Here is a 19,385-nt window from a genome sequence, read left to right on the forward strand (position 1 = left end):
AACTATCCTTACAATAACCCTGTAAGGTAGGAGTGATCACACCCCCTTCAACAGGAGAGGAAACTGACATACAGACATGCTAAGCCACTTTGATGAGATACGGACCCAGGTAGTCTGGCTTAGGAGTTAGTGTTCTTAACTACTTTTATGATACTTCTCAACTCAAATAGGAATTATTGTTACTAGTTTTGGATTTCTGGAATCTTTACTTATTTGAACATCGAAAATGGGGATGTAATAATACAAATGATTCCATTTTCTTCTTTTAAGAAGGAAATTAACAATGCTACCACCTTTATCTGAAATTAAACTCTATATCAAATGTACATCCTACACTTTAGTATATATGTTTTATCCAATGTAATCATCTTTATAATGACATGAATGTCCCCCCAAAATTATGTCTGTGTAAGGGATAAATTTCATTGCCATGTTTTTTTGGGAATCAATCATTTTGGAAATACCCTTTCATACCATAGTAGTTTCTTGTATAGATTTTGTAAGCTTTTAGTAAATAATCTCATTTACTGAAATACTGATATTAAGAAAATTGGTCTTGCTTGAAAAAAGCATCTTTCTCTTTTTAAAAAACATTAGCTTAAAACTATACAAATTTATTCTTACAGTTCTAGAGGTCAGAATTCAGAAATTGGTATCATTGGGCTAAAAGGTCCAGGTATTGGCAGGAGAGGGTGGCTCTAAGGGAAAATCCCATTCCAGCTTCTAGAGCTATGTTCCCTTCATTCCTTAGTTTACGGCTACCTGCCTCCATCTTAAAGGCCAGCAGCACTGAAGATTACCAACATTTTCTTAGTCACCACTTTATTGTGTAGATCCTTAAAGGCAGTGCCAGGCCTGGGTCTGGCTGGGGATCCCTTCCCCAGCACAACTTCTACCCTCACAGGAACCTGCACACATTGGGCTAGCATGGGCACCCTGAAAAAGGGTAGGTTAAAGCAGGTGGACGGGGCCATGCTCAGAATCTACCACAGGATCTGCCCAGGACCCAGCTCCCATCTTGTTGACTTCATCTTCCAGCTGCTCATCCCTCTGAGAGTCCCAGAGCCTCCGAAGGACAGGTCCAGACATGTCCACACAGGAGGGTCTTTGAACTGGGCTTTCTCCAAGCCCCTCAGCTCTGTCCTGGCCTCCTAGAACATCCCAATGCTCCTTCCCCACCAACCTACCTTGGCGTTGCCCAATCCTGCTTTCGGTAGCATTTCTCCCTCAGTGCTGTCTTGTCCTTCTCTTGTATCAGGCCTAGCCCACCCCCAGGGCTCCTCTCTGGGCCCAGGCTCGGGACTCCCAAGGGCTCTCCTCCACCAACATGGCAATGTTCATCACCTCCATGGCAGCTAGGATATCCTTACTGTCCCTGTGGCTCAATCTACTGTTTTAATCATGGTCAGAAATGGGACCAGGATGAGGGATGGTAGGAGAACAGGCCTCTTACCGTGAGGAGGTCCATGGCTGCACCCACCTAGGCTGGCAGGGACCGAAGGACTGAACTGCTCTGGCTACTCCCCTGACTGTGCCCAGCTTCCTCTTTCCTACACTTGAGTTCAAAACCCCGCCCTTGGCCCTCCCTTTGCCAGGACCAGCTGCTCCCCCTTTGCCCTGTACCCTGGAGACCAGAGGAACTGATGAATACCACACAGTGAAAACTTCTGGGAAAGGGGAGAGGGCACAGTTGCTCAAGGAAGGTGTGGGAATAGAATTTAGAATGTTATAGGTGGAGGGGACCTTAGAGACCCTCTGGTCCAACTGCCTCATTGTACAGGTGGGGACTGGGTTTTGTCCAAGGTTCCATAGCCAAGCCTAGAACTATTCCTTAGTCATTAACCCATCTGATCTCTGGAATTGCTCTGCAAGCAGGATGCTTAATTGAGTCCAAGATGAAGAACTCAAGTTGCTTAAGGTCATACAGCAACACTGTTACTTGATTGTATGTAGGGAGGGAACCCACCAAGGATACTGGGAGTTAAGCTCAAAAAGCACTCAACTTCCCAGTATACCACAGGGTCCCATCTGTTTTCACTGGGTCCAGTTTTCCTTTCAGGAAAATGGGCATGAGGATGCTCATCACTCACTGAGAGGAAGATGTTCTGGATTATGCCCCAAAGCCCCAGAGAGATCATCAATTCTATCCCAGAAGTTCCAAAGGGGAAAAGGATGGAACTGTCTTTGGGAGAACAGGGTGCCATGGTGACAGAAGCCTTGACAACTGGGAGTGGAGAGCAGGCTGGGCCCAGAGGTACCCTGAGGCAGAGTCCTGGGGGAATGAGTGGAGAGAAGGAGAGAGGGCAGCCTGGCCTTATTAGCTCTTCTCCTCGGTCAAGAGATCCACTCCCCAGTTGTAGTCACTGAGGAAAGGGGGGCCAAAACCACAGGACCTCATGGCTCATGCCTGAGGGAACTCCCCACACATGCTGGCATGTTCTTCTATTTCTCCTGCTGAGAAGTCCAACTGGCATAAAGGGCACTGGACCCAGGAAGTGGGTGGTGAGCTGTCCGGGGAGGACACCCACAGTACAGACTGCGATGAAGATGGTGATGAGGAGGGAGAGGCTGGGTGAGGTGGGGAGGTCTCTCCACAAGTCGCAGCATGCCAGGGAAGAACCTTGATGCTGAAGGAGCCTAAGGGGGAGAGAAGGAGGTTAGCAAAGCTGGGCCTGCTCCCAGTGCGGGCTGTTTTTGCAGGAAGTTTACTCTGGCTGGATAGTCTGCTCCTGACATTATCCGCTCATGAATCCATCAAACATTTATCAAGGGTTTACTGTATGCCTTACACTGTGCCAGGAGCTGAGGGGTGTAAACCCAGGCCTGTCCTTCTGGACTGTAGAGGTCAAGGGTAAAGATAAGCTAAGGCCACAAGCAACTGTGACACAAAGCAGAAGGGAGAAGTGCTAAGCGCTGGGGAATCAGAGAATGCTGCAGGGTTGCAGGTTGGGACAGATTATCTAAGATGAGACAAGACTTGGCAAATAAGTACCATTTGAACAGGGACTTAGAAAACTGGGACATGGAGAAAAAAAGCTGTGAAGGAAATGCTAGGCCCTCTCTGCTAGTATTTTATTTTATTTTTTTTTTAATTTTTTTTTTCAACGTTTTTATTTTTATTTATGGGACAGACAGAGACAGAGCATGAACGGGGGAGGGGCAGAGAGAGAGGGAGACACAGAATCGGAAACAGGCTCCAGGCTCCGAGCCATCAGCCCAGAGCCTGACGCGGGGCTCGAACTCACGGACCGTGAGATCGTGACCTGGCTGAAGTCGGACGCTTAACCGACTGTGCCACCCAGGCGCCCCTCTGCTAGTATTTTATATTGTTTTGTTTCATGTTTCTCCTGGGGACAGGGCCTGTGTCCCTGCCTCAGCTGGGCCAACACAATGTGAGCATGTCCTCAATATAGACTTGTATGTGTGTGGAGAAGAGCAGGAGTCCCAGCTCGAATGTTCCCTGGCAGCATTCCCAGGTCTCCTAGTCCTGCCTCAAGGGATACCTAGCAGTCCCACAATAACCCCTATGCCCCAGCAGCTCACCTGAGCAGATGGGGCACAGCGCACTATCCTGGACCCCACTGCTTTGGGCCTGGAGTCGCTGGTGTTCTCTCTGCCCTGCCTTTGCTATCCCCCTCCGGTTTGGCCGAGAGTTCGAGCTGGATAAAGGCCTGTGACAGAGAATAAAGACCAGCTATTAATAATAGGCCACAAAGGCTAAAGGAGCCTCCAGTTAGGACAGAAGAGTGTGGATTCATTGATGTGGAGCCAAAAGCCCTGGTTGGAGTCCTGGTTTTCCCACTTGATGTACCCAACTTGAGGGAGGTCACTTAACCTTGACCATCTGAGAACAGAAGTTCTGTTATTTCTCTCAGGTTTTTAAAATTATTTTTTCTTATTCAGATATAATGCACAGCCCATAAAATTCATCCTATTATACTATTCAACATTTTTAGGATATTCACAGGGTTGTGTCACCACCACGACTATTGGATTCCAGAACATTTTTATCACCCCCAAAAGAACCCCTAAACCCATTAGTAGTCACTCCCACACCCACCCTCACCAGGACCCTGGCAACCACTCATCTACTTTCTATCTGTATGGATTTGTCTATTCTGGACATTTCACGTAAATGCAATCATATAATGTGTGGTCTTTTCTGACTACTTAGCATGTTTTAAGGTTTATCCATATTGTGTGTTGGTACTTCATTCTTTTTTAATGGTTGAACAATATTCTATTGTATAAATACACCACATTTGGCTTATCTATTCATCAGTTGATGGACATTTGGGTTGTTTCCACTTTTTGGCTATTATGAATAATGCCGCTGTGAACATTTGACTATACGTTTTTGTGTGGACACCTGCTACCAGTTCTTTGGGGTCTATTCCTAGGAGCGGAATTGTCGGGTCCTATGGTAACTCTATATTCAGGTTTTTGAAGAATTGTTTATGAAGGTGGCTGCACCATTTTACATTTTCACCAGCAATGTATGAAAGTTCCAGTTTCTCCACATCTTTGCCAACATGTTATTGTCTTCTTCTTCTTCTTCTTTTTTGTAATGAATTTTTAAAGTAAATTCTACACCCAGTGTAGGGCTTGAACTCAAAGCCTTGAGACCAAGAGTTGCACGCTCCACCGACTGAGCCAGCCAGGCACCCCTGCTATTGTCGTTTTGATTACAGCTATCCTAGTGGGTGTGATCACTGTGGTTTTGATTTGCTCTTCTCTAATGGCTAAAGATATTAAGCATTTTTTCATGTGCTTATTGGCCATTTGTTTACCTTCTTTGGAGGAAAGTTTATTCAGATCTTTTGTCCATTAAAAAATTAGGTTATTTTTTATTGTTGAGCTGTAAGCTTTCTCTATTATTCTAGAAACAAGTCCCTTATTGGATATATGATATGCAAATATCTTCTCACATATTCTGTCACTTGTCTTTTTATTTTCTTGGTAGTGTTCTTTAAAGCAGAAAAAGATTTCAATTTTAATGAAGTCCATGAGATACAGAGTACCCATCTTCAGATTCTGATTTACTACAGAGCTACCTCCTTGCTTAGTTGACAACATGTGGACAAGGACATCTTTTCTCTACTACCCTCTGGGTCTAGACCATGAGATCAAGACACAATGGTACTCGGTGATCTAACTAAGACACAAGTGGGGGAAGGACAGGTGTAGGTGGACAATAAGGTTTGGGGAGGTGATTTGGCTCTTTCAGGTTGATCTACTCACCTGTGAGCTTGCACTTTCCGTCTCTTCGTCCTGCCCACATTATTCTCTGAGTTTTGCTCTTCTGGTCTCAGCTCTGTGTTAGAAATACTCATTAAATCTAGCTCATTAACAAAAAGCCCTTCACATATGATGTTCCTTCTTTTTTCTTTTTTTGTTGCTTTTAAATGTTTATTTTTGAGAGAGAGAGAGAAAGAGAGAGAAAAAGAGAGAGACAGAGGGGGAGGGGCAGAGAGAGAGGGAGATACAGAATCTGAAGCAGGGTCCAGGCTCTGAGCTGTCAGCACAGAGCCAGACACGGGGCTCAAACTCACAGATGCTCAACTGAATGAGCCACCCAGGTGCCCCTTTTTCCTTTTTTAACATTTATTTATTTTTGAGAAAGAGCACACATGCATACAGGAGGGATAGAGAGAGAGGGAGAGAGAGAGAGAATCCCAAGGAGGCCTCGCACTGTCAGCAAGAAGTCAGACTCAGGGCTGGAACCCATGAACCGTGAGATCATGACCTGAGCTGACCAAGAATTGGATGCTTAATGCAGTGAGCCACCCAGGCGCCCCATGATGTTCTTTCTTTTAAGAATAGTCTTTCTATCCATTTTTCCTGGTTAATTCTTTCTCACTCTTCAAGTCTCACATGAAATATTAATTCCTGTGAGGCACTTTCCCTGAATTCTCTAATCTAAATCCGATCATCCTATTATGCTTTGCCTTTGAAGTACTCATCACAGTTTGCAGTTGTAGACTTACTTATATTACATGGAGATGCCTCTCCATTAGGGTAGGAGAACTGCTATTTTCTGTGCTGTGGAATCCCTGACACCTAGCATGGAGCCTTGAAGAGAGATGTTCAGATATCTGTCAAATGAGTGGCAACAAAATCCAGCAACAACCATTTGTCTAGCTATTCAGAACTTATGAAACACTTTATATAGGGGTTAGGAGTTATATATAGGAGTTATATAGAAAGTTTGTAGGTACTTTCATAGCTCCAGTGTCCAGCTGACTGGGTGCACCCAAAAGGTTAGCTCCTTCCCATTTTCTGTCTCTTAAAATAATAAACTACATCCTTCCTTATGTGGTAGACAGCTTCTGAAAGGACTCCTATTGATTCCTGCCTCCTGGTAGTCATGCCTCCCCTTGAATTTAGGCAGAACCTAGTAATTTGCTTCTAATGAATAAAATATGGCAAAAGTGATGGGATGCCACTCCTGGGATCAGGTTATAAAAGACCGACTTGTTTCTTTTTTCTTTTTTTAGTTAGTTTATTTATTTTTAGTAATCTCTATACCCAACATAGGGCTTGAACTCTCGACCCCAAGATCAAGAGTCACATGCTCTTCTGAGCCAGCCAGGCACCCTGGACTGACTTCTTTCTTACTAGCATGCTCTCTCTTGCCCTCTAGCTTGTTCACTCTGATGAAGCAAGCTTCCACATTGTGAGATGCTCCTGGGAGAGGCTCTCATGGCAAAGGAATTGAGGGAAGCCTTAGTCCCACCACCACCCACGAGGAACTAAATCCTACTAACAACCATGTGACTGAGTTCGGGAGCAGATCATTTCCAGTGGAGCCTTGAAAGGACTATAGCTTTGTGTCAGATCTGGAGCTGGAAGATGCTGTTAAGTCATGCCCGGATTCTTAACCATGAGTAACTGAAAATGATAAATACTATCATAAGCTACCAAGTTTTGGGGTAATTCATCGTGCAACAGTAGACAAACAATGTACCCTATTTCTGCCATGAGATAATATCCTTACTATTTCAGTAATTTTGGTCAGTTCTTTGAAATGACAAATCACCTGTTTCCTTTTTAAAAATTTTCCCAGTGAAGCAATGACTGAAACCAAAGGTTTTCAGTGAGAACTCTACTTGTTTTCTCTTTTGCTATCTAGAACAGTAAAAAGAACAAGAACTCTGGGGTTCAAATCCTGGTTTTGCCACTTATTAGCTGTGTGATTCAGAAATACCTCAGATTCTTTTGTAAAATGAGTATAACAGTATTTACTTCACAATTTGTTATGAACATTAAATAGTTAAGTTAGTAGAAGTGTGTTAGCGATGTCTAGAGCTAAGTAGGAGCTCCAAAATGCTGAATCTTTTCTTCCTCTGTGATAAAACCATGCTATTCCCCTACTTTATTTCCCCAACAAGCTCCATACACCATCACCCTGACTTAACTGTCTTTCTGAAGTGATCACAAAACATTAATACTGCAAAAGGCCGAAATACTATTTGGTTTAATTCCTTCATTGTGAATATGGGGGAATTGAGGCCCGAAGAAATAAGGATTCCTGATTTCAATTACTATATAGTATTTGATTTCTCCTCTGGTAACAAGACACTGACAATGGTCTTTTCTCCCACAGGAAGTCCCATTTGTAAGCCACCCTTCTATAGCAGCAGTGGATTCAGGGAGGAAGGATGGTGCCAGGGAGAGCAAGGAGCCAAAGGTAGGTCATGGGGACTCACCTGTGCTGACTGGATGACTGGGACCTGGTTCTGCCTGGATGTTTTTTGTGCTTGCCATACTCACGGGGGGCACCCTGCGGGCAGCTGAAAGTACCATGCAGGCTGAACGTCCCAAAGCCCCTGGCTGCAGCTGCTTTAGGATATTCCTAAGCTCTGAAATTTCCTTGGTGCTCCTGCAGGGAAACAGAGAGCACTCGGTTTCACTCAGAAAAGAGACTCCATTCCTCTTACCTAAGTCAGTGACCTCTAACCAAGAAAGCCAGTTTGATATACAGATAGGGTTAGGTCCCGAGGTTGTGATTAAGTGGGGGGAAACCAGGCAGGGCTTGTGTGCCTGTGAGTGACTTGGTAGCCTTTCTCTTTTTGGGAGAAAGAACTGAGAAGTAGACAAGGACCTCCGTTCTGGTAGCTACATACGTTTGGGGATCTGGGAAGAACGTCCTCCGAATGGAAGGATTAGCCAGCCAGGGGCTTGGACCAGACTCCGGAGCATCAGAACCCTGAGAAGAAAATGGAGCAATATGAACTACAGACATTCACCACCAGGGGACGCTGCCACCTGTACCAGGGCTATTCCCAAACCTGAGGACTTCAGCTTAATGACTAAGCATGTTTTCTATAACTTTACACAGTACCTTTGCTTGTGTGCACACTCTCTTCCAGCTCTAAGATACGAGATTCAGTAATGTTGTATAGTTAGTTCCTCAATGCTAAGGGTTTTGTCATGATCCTGAAAGTCCCCAGAATCAAATATATGCTGTTGGGAAAAACGGGGTCATGGGACTAATAATCATGTGCGAACTTTTGAAAGCGTATACGCTGTAGTTTAAATCTGTACATATATAAAATTCACTCATGTAGGTACAAAACTCCAATCACTTATCTCTTTATACACCTACATGAAAGAAACAAAGCATACCCATATATTTCTCCGTAGTTAAGAATAGTTCTATTCTGAACTCTTTGGGGACATTTTTATCATTTTTATCTTCTAAATATTAATAATATTATTTAATTTCCAGTATGATTTATTTTGTGAAAATTTTGTTCACCTACAACTAAAAACCTACCAATTTAAGCCACCATTTCTAGCCATTTATAGAAAGAGATGTGTATGTGTGTATGTATGTATGGATACCTCAAGTCTCTTTTCTACCATTAGCCTCTCCATGTAACTATCACAGGCATTTTATAAACCTCTCTACTTCTAACTCCAAAAATTTCTACATGCGATAATCATGCAAGAGATCATTTCTACCTAGATTTTATTTATGTGGTATGTGCTACGGTTTCTATTTTGTCTATTCAATTTATCTGTCAATTCACCTGCACCTATTTCCTTTTTTATTTTTCCAAATTTCCTTTTTCCCTTGAATTTAAAAAAATGAAAAAACTTTGTCTTTAATTTACAGTTGATTCTTCTATTGGAGATTCTTTTATTTTTAAAATATGTATTTATTTTTGATAGAGACAGCATGAACAGGGGATGGGCAGAGAGAGGGGGAGACACAGAATCTGAAGCACGCTCCAGGATCTGAGCTGTCATCACAGAGCCTGACGCGGGGCTTGAACTCACAAACCATGAGATCATGACCTGAGCAGAAGTCAATCGTTTAACCAACTGAGCAACCCAGGCGCCCCTATCAGAGATTCTTTTATTTAAAAAAAAAAAATTTTTTTTTTAACATTTATTTATTTTTGAGACAGAGAGAGACACAGCATGAGCAGGGGAGGGTCAGAGAGAGAGGGAGACACAGAATCCGAAACAGGCTCCAGGCTCTGAGCTGTCAGCCCAGAGCCCGATGCGGGGCTCAAACTCACAGACCGCGAGATCATGACCTGAGCCGAAGTCGGACGCCCAACCGACTGAGCCACCCAGGTGCCCCTCAGAGATTCTTTTAAAGGTAAACATCTTTCTTGTAAAGCATGATTTTGGCCTCATTCTACAAACATGAGAAGTAGTATTTTTACTCACATTCACAGCTTGTTTACGTATGTATGTATGTAATCACATTTACCGTTTAATATTTTTAAAAAATTTTTTATTTAATGTTTATTTATTTTGACAGAGAGAGAGAGAGACAGAGACAGAGACAGAGCATGAGTAGGGAGAGGCAAAGAGAGAGGAAGACAGAATCTGAAGCAGAATGCAGGTTCTGAGCTGTCAGCACAGAGCCCGATGTGGGGCTTGGACTCAAGAGCTGCAAGATTATGACCTGAGCCGAAGTCGGATGCTCAACCGACTGAGCCACCCAGGTGCCCCTACCGTTTAATATTTTTTAATTGCCATTACAATCTCATCTTGGATGCAGCATTAATTTAGAAATATTTTAATTTTCCTGGGCTTCTATTTTTTCTTTACCTTGTCTCATATACTTTAGAACAAATACCACTAGAAAGGGTAACTAGATGGGTGTGGAGAATTTATGGTTTATTTAACTCTAAGTGAGATTAATCATTAGGAACTGAGCTTCCAAGCACAGGTTACATGGAGTCAGGTGGCCTGGATTCAAATCCACTCTAAGACTTATTTAGCAGTGTGACCTGGAACATCTCACTAAAGTTCTTTGTGCTTCGGTTTCCTAACTGGAAAACCAGTGCCATAAAAGACCCTATGTCACGGGGTTAAAAGCCCGTATGTTTCGCTTTCACTATAATATACCATTAGAACAATACACCTTAAATTTTAGACATTTTTTTAAAAAAAAATTTTTTTTTTCAACGTTTTTTTATTATTTATTTTTGGGACAGAGAGACACAGAGCATGAACGGGGGAGGGGCAGAGAGAGAGGGAGACACAGAATCGGAAACAGGCTCCAGGCTCTGAGCCATCAGCCCAGAGCCTGACGCGGGGCTGGAACTCACGGACCGCGAGATCGTGACCTGGCTGAAGTCGGACGCTTAACCGACTGCGCCACCCAGGCGCCCCTAGACATTTTAAATTATAAAATTGAGTGCCATCAATCTGTTTCCATGCATCAACCCTCTCTTGTAGACACATTTTAGAATTTTTTTCCCTGTGGTTTCACTGAGGTATGTGCAATACGTTTCACTCTGCTGTTGATGTTCAAGGTCCTTCTAACATTATGGCTCTGGAGTTGCTGACTCCCTCCTTGGTCTTAAAGGTGCAGAGTAATTTAGATGGCCAAAAGAAGCCCTTATTTAGCCTATAATTAGGGAGACCGTATGTCCTGGTTTGCCTGGGACAATACTGTTGTCTCCATGTAATTAATAGCACTCTTTTTCCTCTCCAAATGTCTTAGTTTGGATGGTAAACTTTATGGTGGTGATCCTATCTACAACTTGCCCCTGAAAGGTAAGTTATTCTAAAAGCCTACTTTGTTCTAGGCACTGTTCCAGCTGCCAGGACTCAGTATGGAACAAGACAAACAGGTCCCTAATCTCACAAAGCTTCCATTTTATTGAGGCCAGGCCCACAGGGCTGTAGCTCCATTCGTGTCAGCCCCCTGGCACCACAATACTGGAACCTGGCAGAGAACATGGAGCGGCTTCCACTGGTCCTGCTGCATTTTTTAGCCCTTCCCATGAAGGAGGAGTAAATCTCAGACCAGGCTTTACTTGGTCTCCGTTCTCTGGGTCTCTCCCGAGGCTGTACTACAGAAGCATCTCCTCTTCCTCCTCCATTTTGTCTTCTGATGCTCGGTCTGTTTTTCTCAGTAACCTCAACAAGAGTGACACTTGTAATGTTCACTCCTGGAACTGAACTTCTTTTGGTTATGTCAGATGTTTGGAACTTCATTTTTTTACAGTTATTTATTTATTTTGAGAGAAAGAGAGAGAGAGAGAGAGAGAGAGAGAGAGGGAGACAGAGAATCCCAAGCAGGCTCTGAGCCAACAGCACAGAGCCCAACGTGGGGCTCAATCCCACAAACCATGAGATCACGACCTGAGCCGAAACCAGGAGTTAGACATCTAAACGACTGAGCCACTAGGTGCCCCGGATGTTTGGAGTTTCTAGAGGTGTATTACGTGCATAGGAAGCACTGTGGTATAATGACAGATGACCTGATTTCTAGTCCGTCTTCTGCTCTGGTTCACCGTGTGAATCTGAATATGCAAGTGTCCCTAGCTGACACATAAAATGAGGTGGCTGGGGCTTGATAATCTCTAAGTATTTTTGACCTCTAGAATTGTACAACTCTTGCTTTGTGTGATTCCATCTTTGTATTTGTTTGTGAGTGAATTATGGTAGAGGGTACTGGAAAGATAAATGAAGACACAGTGACAAGAAAGCAGGAGGACTCAGAATAGGCTGAGGAATAAAAAATAACTAGAAAACTGGCTGAGAAGAGGGGAGGCAAACTGACCAGATACCTATCCATCTTCTCTTAGCAGCATGTGTGTGTTGTACAGGGAGAGAAAGCAGGAAAACAAATGAAATTGCAGACCACATATCTAACATTATAACTGGCTTTCCTGGCAGGTGGGTCAGGCAACAACAATGACAGAGAGATAGTAAGTGAGCCCTGGGACTTTCAGGTGCTAGAAGGAAAAGTCTGATGAAAGCTGTAGCCCATGGGAACCCAAACATAAAGTGGATTAAGTCTGAATCCAAAAAGAAATTTCATTCTTGCTAAAGAACCAATGGCCCTACAGCTTTGTGTACACTGCACTGAAGGTTCACTGCCTTGAATCTCCCAAGGGCAAAAGGGATGGAGAGGCATTCACTCTTAGCTGTAAGAAAAGGTAGCAAGCCCATTTCTGTTTTTACTTGAATGTGTGTGTGTGTGGTGGGGGGGAAGGTGGGTTTCTGTGTTTATCCCTCAATCAAGCCCCAGTCTTCTAACCTGAAACTGAGAAAAGTAGGAAAATATGAAGTCCTTGTTCCACCATTGTACATACCTGGCTTAGCCTAGTGCTCCCAGGAGCAGAGAGATCCCCCACAGGGTCATCTGAGGAGTCCAGGGAGGAACACACCCGGAGGAAGGCCAGACCAAAAGACTGCTGACGTGTGAAGGGTTGGGAGCAGGTCAGGCGAAGTCGATCCCAGGGCTCACCTGAGGCCGCAGCCAGGAAATCTTCTGAAGGCAAAAAGAAAGAAAATGAGAGGCAGAGGAAATGTGTGAATGGGAGGGACAAAGAAAGAGAAGGTCAATACTGAGGAGACGAAAGACAGGGACTATACAGATTAAACTCCAACAAAAGGAATGGAGGCCATCAGTAACTGTCCCCTTAGGCTTTGGTGCTCAGGGTTTGGCAGTGCTAAGCAGGCCAGTTAAAGTGCACTCAGACCTGGTGCCTTGCCTTCCCACCATCGCTCCTCTGTCATGGTTCCACACTGTTCCCAGCACATCCTCATTCTATACCTCTCTAGGAACCTTGCCAATGTGTCAATTTACTTATGAAAGTTTTTTTTTAAACTTTATTTTATTTTTTTAATGTTTATTTATTTTTGAAGGAGAGAGAGAGACAGAGCATGACCCGGGGAGGGGCAGAGAGAAAGACACAGAATCTGAAGCAGGCTCTAGGCTCTGAGCTGTCAGCACAGAGCCTGATGTGAGGCTCAAACCCACAAGCTATGAGATCATGACCTGAGTCAAAGTTGGACGCTTAACTGACTGAGCCATCCAGGCGCCCCAGTTTATTTATTTATTTTGACAGAGAGAGAGAGAGAGAGAGAGAGCGCACAAGTGAGGGAGGGACTGAGAAAGAGGGAGAGAGACAGAATCCCAAGCAGGCTCCACACTGTCAGTGCAGAATCCAATGCAGAACCTGAACTCACAAACTGTAAGATCATGACCTGAGCTGAGACTGAGTCAGACACTTAACTGACTGAGCCACCCAAGTGCCCCCAATGTCTCATTTTAAACAGGAGGTACCTGTAGTGTTGGGGTCTGAGGTGACCACTCACCCAGTGGATCAGATGAGCTACATCTGCTCTTCCTGGACCATGAGACCTCCACCTCCCTCACAACACTCCATGGCCTCCATAGTCACTGTGTGACATGGCAATACTGCAAACCCTTCTCACCTTTACTTCCCAGCACTCTGTGGTAGCACCTCATCCCCTGTACCTCGTATGCCCCTCCCATATCATGGTTCCTTCACAACATTACAAACACCTCAGCTCCAACACAGACAAATCCTTATTAGACTGTAAGTCCCCAAAGTCCAGGAATCAGATCTTATGTCTGTTCTGCAGTGCCTAGTGAACACAGAAATTTGCATGGATTGGAACTCAGGAAGCACTATATACTATCTAACCATATCCATCCTGTAGTCTTCCATCACTTATATAAACATTTATTCTACACTAACACTTATACAGTTGTCCCTCCTCATCTGTGGGGGATATGTTCAAAGCCCCCAGTGGATGCCCGAAACCACAGATAGCACCGAACCTCATATATACTATGTTTTTTCCTATACGTGCACACCTATGATAAAGCTTAATTTATGAGTTAGGCACAGGAAGAGATTAATAACAATAATAAAACAGAGCAATTATAACAACAGCTATAATAAAAGTTACGTGAATGTGGTCTCTCTCTCTTGCTCTCTCTCAAAATATCTTACTGTACTCTGCTCACCTTTCTTCTTGGGGTGATGTGAGATGATAAAATGCCTACGTGATGAGATGAAGTGAGGTGAATGACATAGGCGTTGTGACACAGGGAGGCTACTACTATTGACCTTCTAATAATATGTTAGAAGGAATATCATGCCTTTGGGCTGTGGTGGACTGTAGGTAACTGAAACCATGGAAAGTGAAACCGTGGATAAAGGGCGACTACCGTACTCACACCAATGTACATTTATACAAATAAAAACACTACTCACAAATACAGGCTCTACATCAGGCTCCACCGAATCATGTGTAAATATAAATCATAGTGCATAAATGTTCTCGGTTCCCATATACTGTCATCACAGAGAACTCACACAAACATACCAGTAGTTGTTCACTCACCACCTACCCCATACCCCCACAGATACGACCAAGCCCCTTCACAGGCCCCTCCCACCATTCCACCTAACAGCTCCATGGCCCTCTCTAGTGGGTTGTCTAGCTTAGCATGACTGCATCTCTTTCTTATAGTCTCTCTCGCTGTCCATTTCCCATTTCTGTTTTTGCCTTCCTTACCATCTTTAAACATGCGGACCCCTGAGCGGTTTTTCCCCTGCTTTGAATCAGCCAGGGACATAAGCATGGTTGCAGGGAGCAAGGTGACAAAAGGTCTGTCCAGGGACCAGGAAGAACGGCCCACATCAATTTGCAGGAAAGCACAGCCACAGTTACCTGAGGACAAAAGGTTGAGAGAAGGATTTAAGGGTAATGGGAAGACAGATGCTCTCCTGATTGCACACAAGGTATCGGGTGGGAAAAGGACATTCTTCCATTCTAGAGCTGGTTGGAAGCCCAGAAGGGTCAAGGAACACAGTGAACTGGCAACTGAAGTGGATAAGACCTCAGTCCACAAAATGACAGTATGAAGGTTCACAGTGGTCCTCCCAGCTAGAAACCTTCCCTGACTCAATACACTTGCTGCTTCCCTGTCCTCTGGCTCTGGCAGGCAGTGCTAATCTCTGTCTCTATTAGACCCCTGCTAGGGAGCCCTACAGAGCTGAGGCCAATGGTCTTTGTTAGTTCTCTACTCCAGAGAATGCTAAGGCCAACCTTCTCAACCCGCAAATTCCTATGGAGACTTCCCAGATTAGTCTGCAGAGCCCATCCCCAGCATCCTCTTGACAATGATATTTATAGGTGCTTACAGGTTCTATTTGTTGGCATTTGTAATTATGTCAGCATCCTAAGGCTTCACCCAGACTATTCAGATCAAAGCAGGGCACATACGTTAAATAATTTAGGGAATACCATTCCCACTACTTTTTTTTTTTCAAATTTTATTTTTAAGTAATCTCTCCACCCAATGTGGGGCTCGAACCTACAACCCGAAGATCAAGAGTCACATGCTCTACCCACTAAAACCAACCAGGTGCCCCTCCCATTGCATTCTATGTGAACGGAAACCTCAGAGTTTGCCAACACCATACACCTGAGAAGGGCACCTGGGCCACATCTCACCTTCAGACCAGGAAGGGCTTATTCCATGAAAAGTGCTCAGCTAGACCAAGTTGAGACATTATGGAGCACTTGGAGGGGAATGTGACTCCTGCATCTCCCGCACAGATTCCTAGACCTCAGAGAACTCACTCACCTACATCAATGTAGCCAATGGGCACTGCCCTCTCCAGCTGGAGTTCCACTTTCAGCTGCCCACTCTTGTCCTGAGGGCAGCTGAGCCAAGGTCCCTTCTGACAGTCTGGATTCAGCAAGTTCTCCACAGGATACTTGGGATCCTAAGTCAGAGAGAGAAGGAGTAATCAGGAACCTCACTGAACTGAAAGGTAAAAAGGATGCCCATGAATGAGGGATTCCTACATTCTGAAACCTTTCCAGGCATTTTACCATGATAGAAGAACCACTAGATGGGAGTCCATAAAAGTACAGCTATCATGTGCCAGGGATTTACAGACCATTTACCTCTCCTTCATTTACCAAACCACTTCATTTAATCCTCCTAACACTTTACTATTTAGTTTAGTTGCTATTATTGCTTCTTACTTAACAGATCAATACATTGAAGCTTAGGTTCAGAAACTTACCCAAGGCCACAAAGCCAAATAACCAACCAAAATCAGAACATCTAGCTTTCTGAATCCAGGCTTTTAACTGCCACACTATGCTATTTCACTTCATTTACAAGGTACTTTCATAGACATTTTTTTATCTTCAAAGTAGCCCTATGAGAAAAGAAAGGCAAGGATTTTTATTCTGAGTTTACAACTAATGGGTAGGAATAAAGTGATTTGTTCCAAGGCAACAATAGCAATATCGAGAGAGAAAAATTTTTAAAAACTATTTTTGAGAGAGAGAGAGAAAGAGCACAAGCAGGGGAAGGGCAGAGGAGGAGACAGAGGATCTGGAGTGGGCTCTGTGTTGACAGCAGCAAGCCCAGTGTGGGACTCGAACTCATCAACTGTGAGATCATGACATGAGCCAAAGTCAGATGCACAAGCGACTAAGCCACCCAGGCACCCACCGAGAGAGAAATTCTTGGTTCTAACCCACAGTTAGATATTTTTTGGTGGCAAGGCCCTGAGCAAACTACTTTCTCTCTCTGGATCTAAATTCTTTCATCCATAAGTAAAGGGGAGGGAGTCTATACTCATGGTTTTCAATCTTGTTTTTTGTTTTAGCAATAAAATCCTTCCTTTTAGCTGAAATCTTACACTAAAATGTGTGTGTGTGTGTGTGTGTGTGTGTGTGTGTGTGTGTGTGTGTGTATTTTCAGCAAAAAAAACCAGAGCTCTGGTTAAAACACAGGTTGGGGGGTCTAGAGACATACATGCACCACCTCACTTCAATTAGAAGTGGGTGCCCATAGAACAGTTTGAAAACCTCAGTGTTAGATGATAAGTAACATTCTCTAGCATTTTATAAGGCTCAATCTTTGAAGAAAACCATTTAGGCTGACTATGTAGGTAAGAAGGATATGGGCAATTTTTATTTTCTTTCACTTAGGAGTTGATATATTAGTTCCAAAAGGCTCTCTAAGAGTCTTTCTGAAATGAGTGGGGATGTTTTTGACTGTCATCATGACCAGGGAGCATTACTGTCATTAGGGTCTGAAGGCCATGGATGCTAAATACCTCATCAGGTAAATGATACTGCTATAAATGCAGATTTATCCCACCCAAAATGCCAATGGTATCCTTTGAGAAAGACTAGGGCAACAGAAGGTGAAGAAGAGTGGGGAGAAAAGGTATGGATAGAAATGACAGCAAAGGAAAGAGTGGGAAGTTCTTAAGAATCACCACATGGTATAAATCCTGGGCTTAGGCCTCAGCATCTAGATCTAATCTGGATAATTGGAATTTCTCAAAAGTGAACTTTTAGGGAGGAGGTTGAGATCACTTTTGATGGTGGGGGTGATGTCCTCACAGGTCAGGAATGACCTTGAATGTCCCGGTGTGCTCTCAATGACAGAGTAACTAAACTGCCCTTCTAGGAACCCTGGTACAGACTTTGGGCCTATGGGTTTGCCAGTTCCCTTCAAACTAAGGGTGGAATCCTGAAGTTGTTTCCTCTCTACCTTCAATTCCCAGGAACACTTCTTTTATGCACCCTGCGTTGCTCTGGGAACAACCTGAGGGCAAGAGCTGTGTGTCCTCCTTTGACTTTGGATTCCCAAAGAAGGGACGATGTCTCTTCTATTAAACTGGGAGTTTACTGAAAGTGCAGCCAAGTCTCCTACTTTTGTCACTTCTTTCAGTTGCCAAGAAAAAAATCACAACTGCTAATTTAACATACCTGAGAGGAAAATGATACGATGTGGCTAATCTTTACAGGAGCCATTGTGGGCCCAGCAGCTATCCCAAGTACAAGGCAAAAATACTTTCTCCTAAGATCTCTTCTGTCACCACTTTGGCACTGCCTTTTTTGGTCCTGTCAGCTTCCAGAAGAGAAAGAATCCTCATGCTACTCCTGAAGGAGAGAACAAAAGAAAAACAAACTAGCCATGGCTGGTTCTCTGGAAATCTTTGCAGGAAGTCAGACTGTTTCTGATGCCCTTGATGGGCTTGTGGGGCAGTGGGCAGGGAACGGATCTGGACCAGGTGGTGAGATTCCAACAAACACGTGAAACAACTAGAATGCAACCACAGGGCAACGGAACAGCAAGTACAAAATAGGTTAGTACGGGAACGATGGATGCTCCCCAGGGCATGAGTGGTGCCTTAAATCATTCACCTTTATACCCCTAGAGCCCACCACATAGTAAAGACGCAACAAATGTTCAACTAAATATACAAGTCTCTTGATTTGTTCTCCCCTCTCAAATCAATCTTCTTAAATTTGTTTCTCGTTGTTACTCCTCTATTAGGAATCATCAATGGCTTCCTGATGTACGCAAAACCCTTTTTACATGGTGGGTACTTAGTAAATATTAATTCAGCTTGGCCCCTCAAAGCACCTACTAGGTGCGAGACTCTTCAGCTCTCCGCTTCGGGAGACTAAGCCGTGCAGGCACTTCCCCCTCTCGGAACGCGCTGTTCTGTACATTCCTTGACCGCTACCCATTCTCTGCAACTGCCCCCCCCCCCCCCCAACAACCCTCAAAGCCCCTCACCCGGAACAACGGACCTGGAACAGCCATCGCAGCCTCAGATCGCTGACCACAAAATCCTTTCTCCCGCCAATTTGGCCCTCTGACCTCCGACTTCTGATTCGTAGCACTACTCTCCGCCTCCGGAATTCCGGGAATTTGTCCTGGGGCCTCGAGAAGCCGCTGTTTTTGGAAAATGATTCCCACCGAGGCAAGAAGACATGTGATATAGCCAGTAAAATGCATTCGTGTGCATCTATGTATGTTTTATATCTATTTTAAAGGTATATTTTTAGTTATATTTTATGCAAATTTCCGCTCACTATAAATCTGTCCACAGCGCGGAATCTAAACTTCCGGGTCAGAGTCAATGTATTCTGGGAAATGTAGTCCTTAGCCTCCAGGCTTCTCTCGTTGGAGCTTAGAGTGAGGGAGCGTCGCAAAAGTTGACGATGTAGAGACCCTTCTTTTTGGCGCTCCCAAGGGGAGAATTGGTGAAATATTTGCACTGAAAAAATCCAAGCCAAATTTCTCATTTTCCAAGAAT

At 44.1% G+C, this 19,385-nt stretch overlaps 3 protein-coding genes across 6 annotated transcripts in view; 1 reads left to right on the top strand and 2 right to left on the bottom strand.

Moving 5' to 3' along the window:
- LOC112865735 (short transient receptor potential channel 2-like) overlaps positions 1 to 1,089 on the bottom strand; it is a 20,102-nt gene extending 19,013 nt beyond the window's left edge. Inside the window, exon 1 of the mRNA XM_086676420.1 lies at positions 988 to 1,089. Within this exon, the coding sequence (XP_086532546.1) occupies positions 988 to 1,089 (102 nt within the window). The remainder of the gene's footprint in view (positions 1 to 987) is intronic.
- XNDC1N (XRCC1 N-terminal domain containing 1, N-terminal like) lies at positions 594 to 19,295 on the bottom strand. Of its 3 annotated transcripts, XM_086678187.1 has the most exons (11): positions 19,162 to 19,295; positions 18,877 to 19,021; positions 18,046 to 18,219; positions 15,890 to 16,031; positions 14,815 to 14,970; positions 12,573 to 12,751; positions 8,127 to 8,209; positions 7,710 to 7,882; positions 5,242 to 5,314; positions 3,544 to 3,671; positions 594 to 2,637 (listed from the first exon to the last, which is right to left on the bottom strand). In XM_086678187.1, the coding sequence occupies exons 3-11, from the start codon at positions 18,088 to 18,090 to the stop codon at positions 2,402 to 2,404; spliced, it is 1,215 nt and encodes a 404-aa protein (XP_086534313.1). In that variant the 5' UTR covers positions 18,091 to 18,219; positions 18,877 to 19,021; positions 19,162 to 19,295; the 3' UTR covers positions 594 to 2,401. The 3 variants fall into 3 exon arrangements, with proteins under 3 accessions (XP_086534313.1, XP_086534314.1, XP_086534315.1); XM_086678188.1 differs by lacking the exon at positions 19,162 to 19,295 and having other exon boundaries at positions 12,573 to 12,748; positions 18,877 to 19,012; XM_086678189.1 differs by lacking the exons at positions 3,544 to 3,671; positions 19,162 to 19,295 and having other exon boundaries at positions 18,877 to 19,012.
- Positions 18,986 to 19,385, top strand: part of RNF121 (ring finger protein 121) — an 81,202-nt gene continuing 80,802 nt past the window's right edge. Inside the window, exon 1 of one of the 2 annotated variants that reach the window (XM_086678197.1) lies at positions 18,986 to 19,098. The gene's annotated coding sequence lies outside the window, so the exon portion shown is untranslated. The other variant, XM_086678196.1, reaches the window with a different exon arrangement.

The sequence above is a fragment of the Puma concolor genome, chromosome D1 (assembly GCF_028749965.1).
Source record: "Puma concolor isolate L17-30 chromosome D1, mPumCon1.1.hap2, whole genome shotgun sequence".
NCBI classification, from domain to species: Eukaryota; Metazoa; Chordata; class Mammalia; order Carnivora; family Felidae; genus Puma; species Puma concolor.

Coding starts and splice junctions, on each gene's coding strand:
- XNDC1N (XM_086678187.1), bottom strand. CDS start 18,090: ATGGCTCCTGTAAAGATTAGCCACATCGTATCATTTTCCTCTCAG. Junction 16,032..18,045: donor TCGTATCATTTTCCTCTCAG/GTATGTTAAATT, acceptor TCTCTGACTTAG/GATCCCAAGTATCCTGTGGA. Junction 3,672..5,241: donor CGGAAAGTGCAAGCTCACAG/GTGAGTAGATCA, acceptor TCTCTGTCACAG/GCCTTTATCCAGCTCGAACT.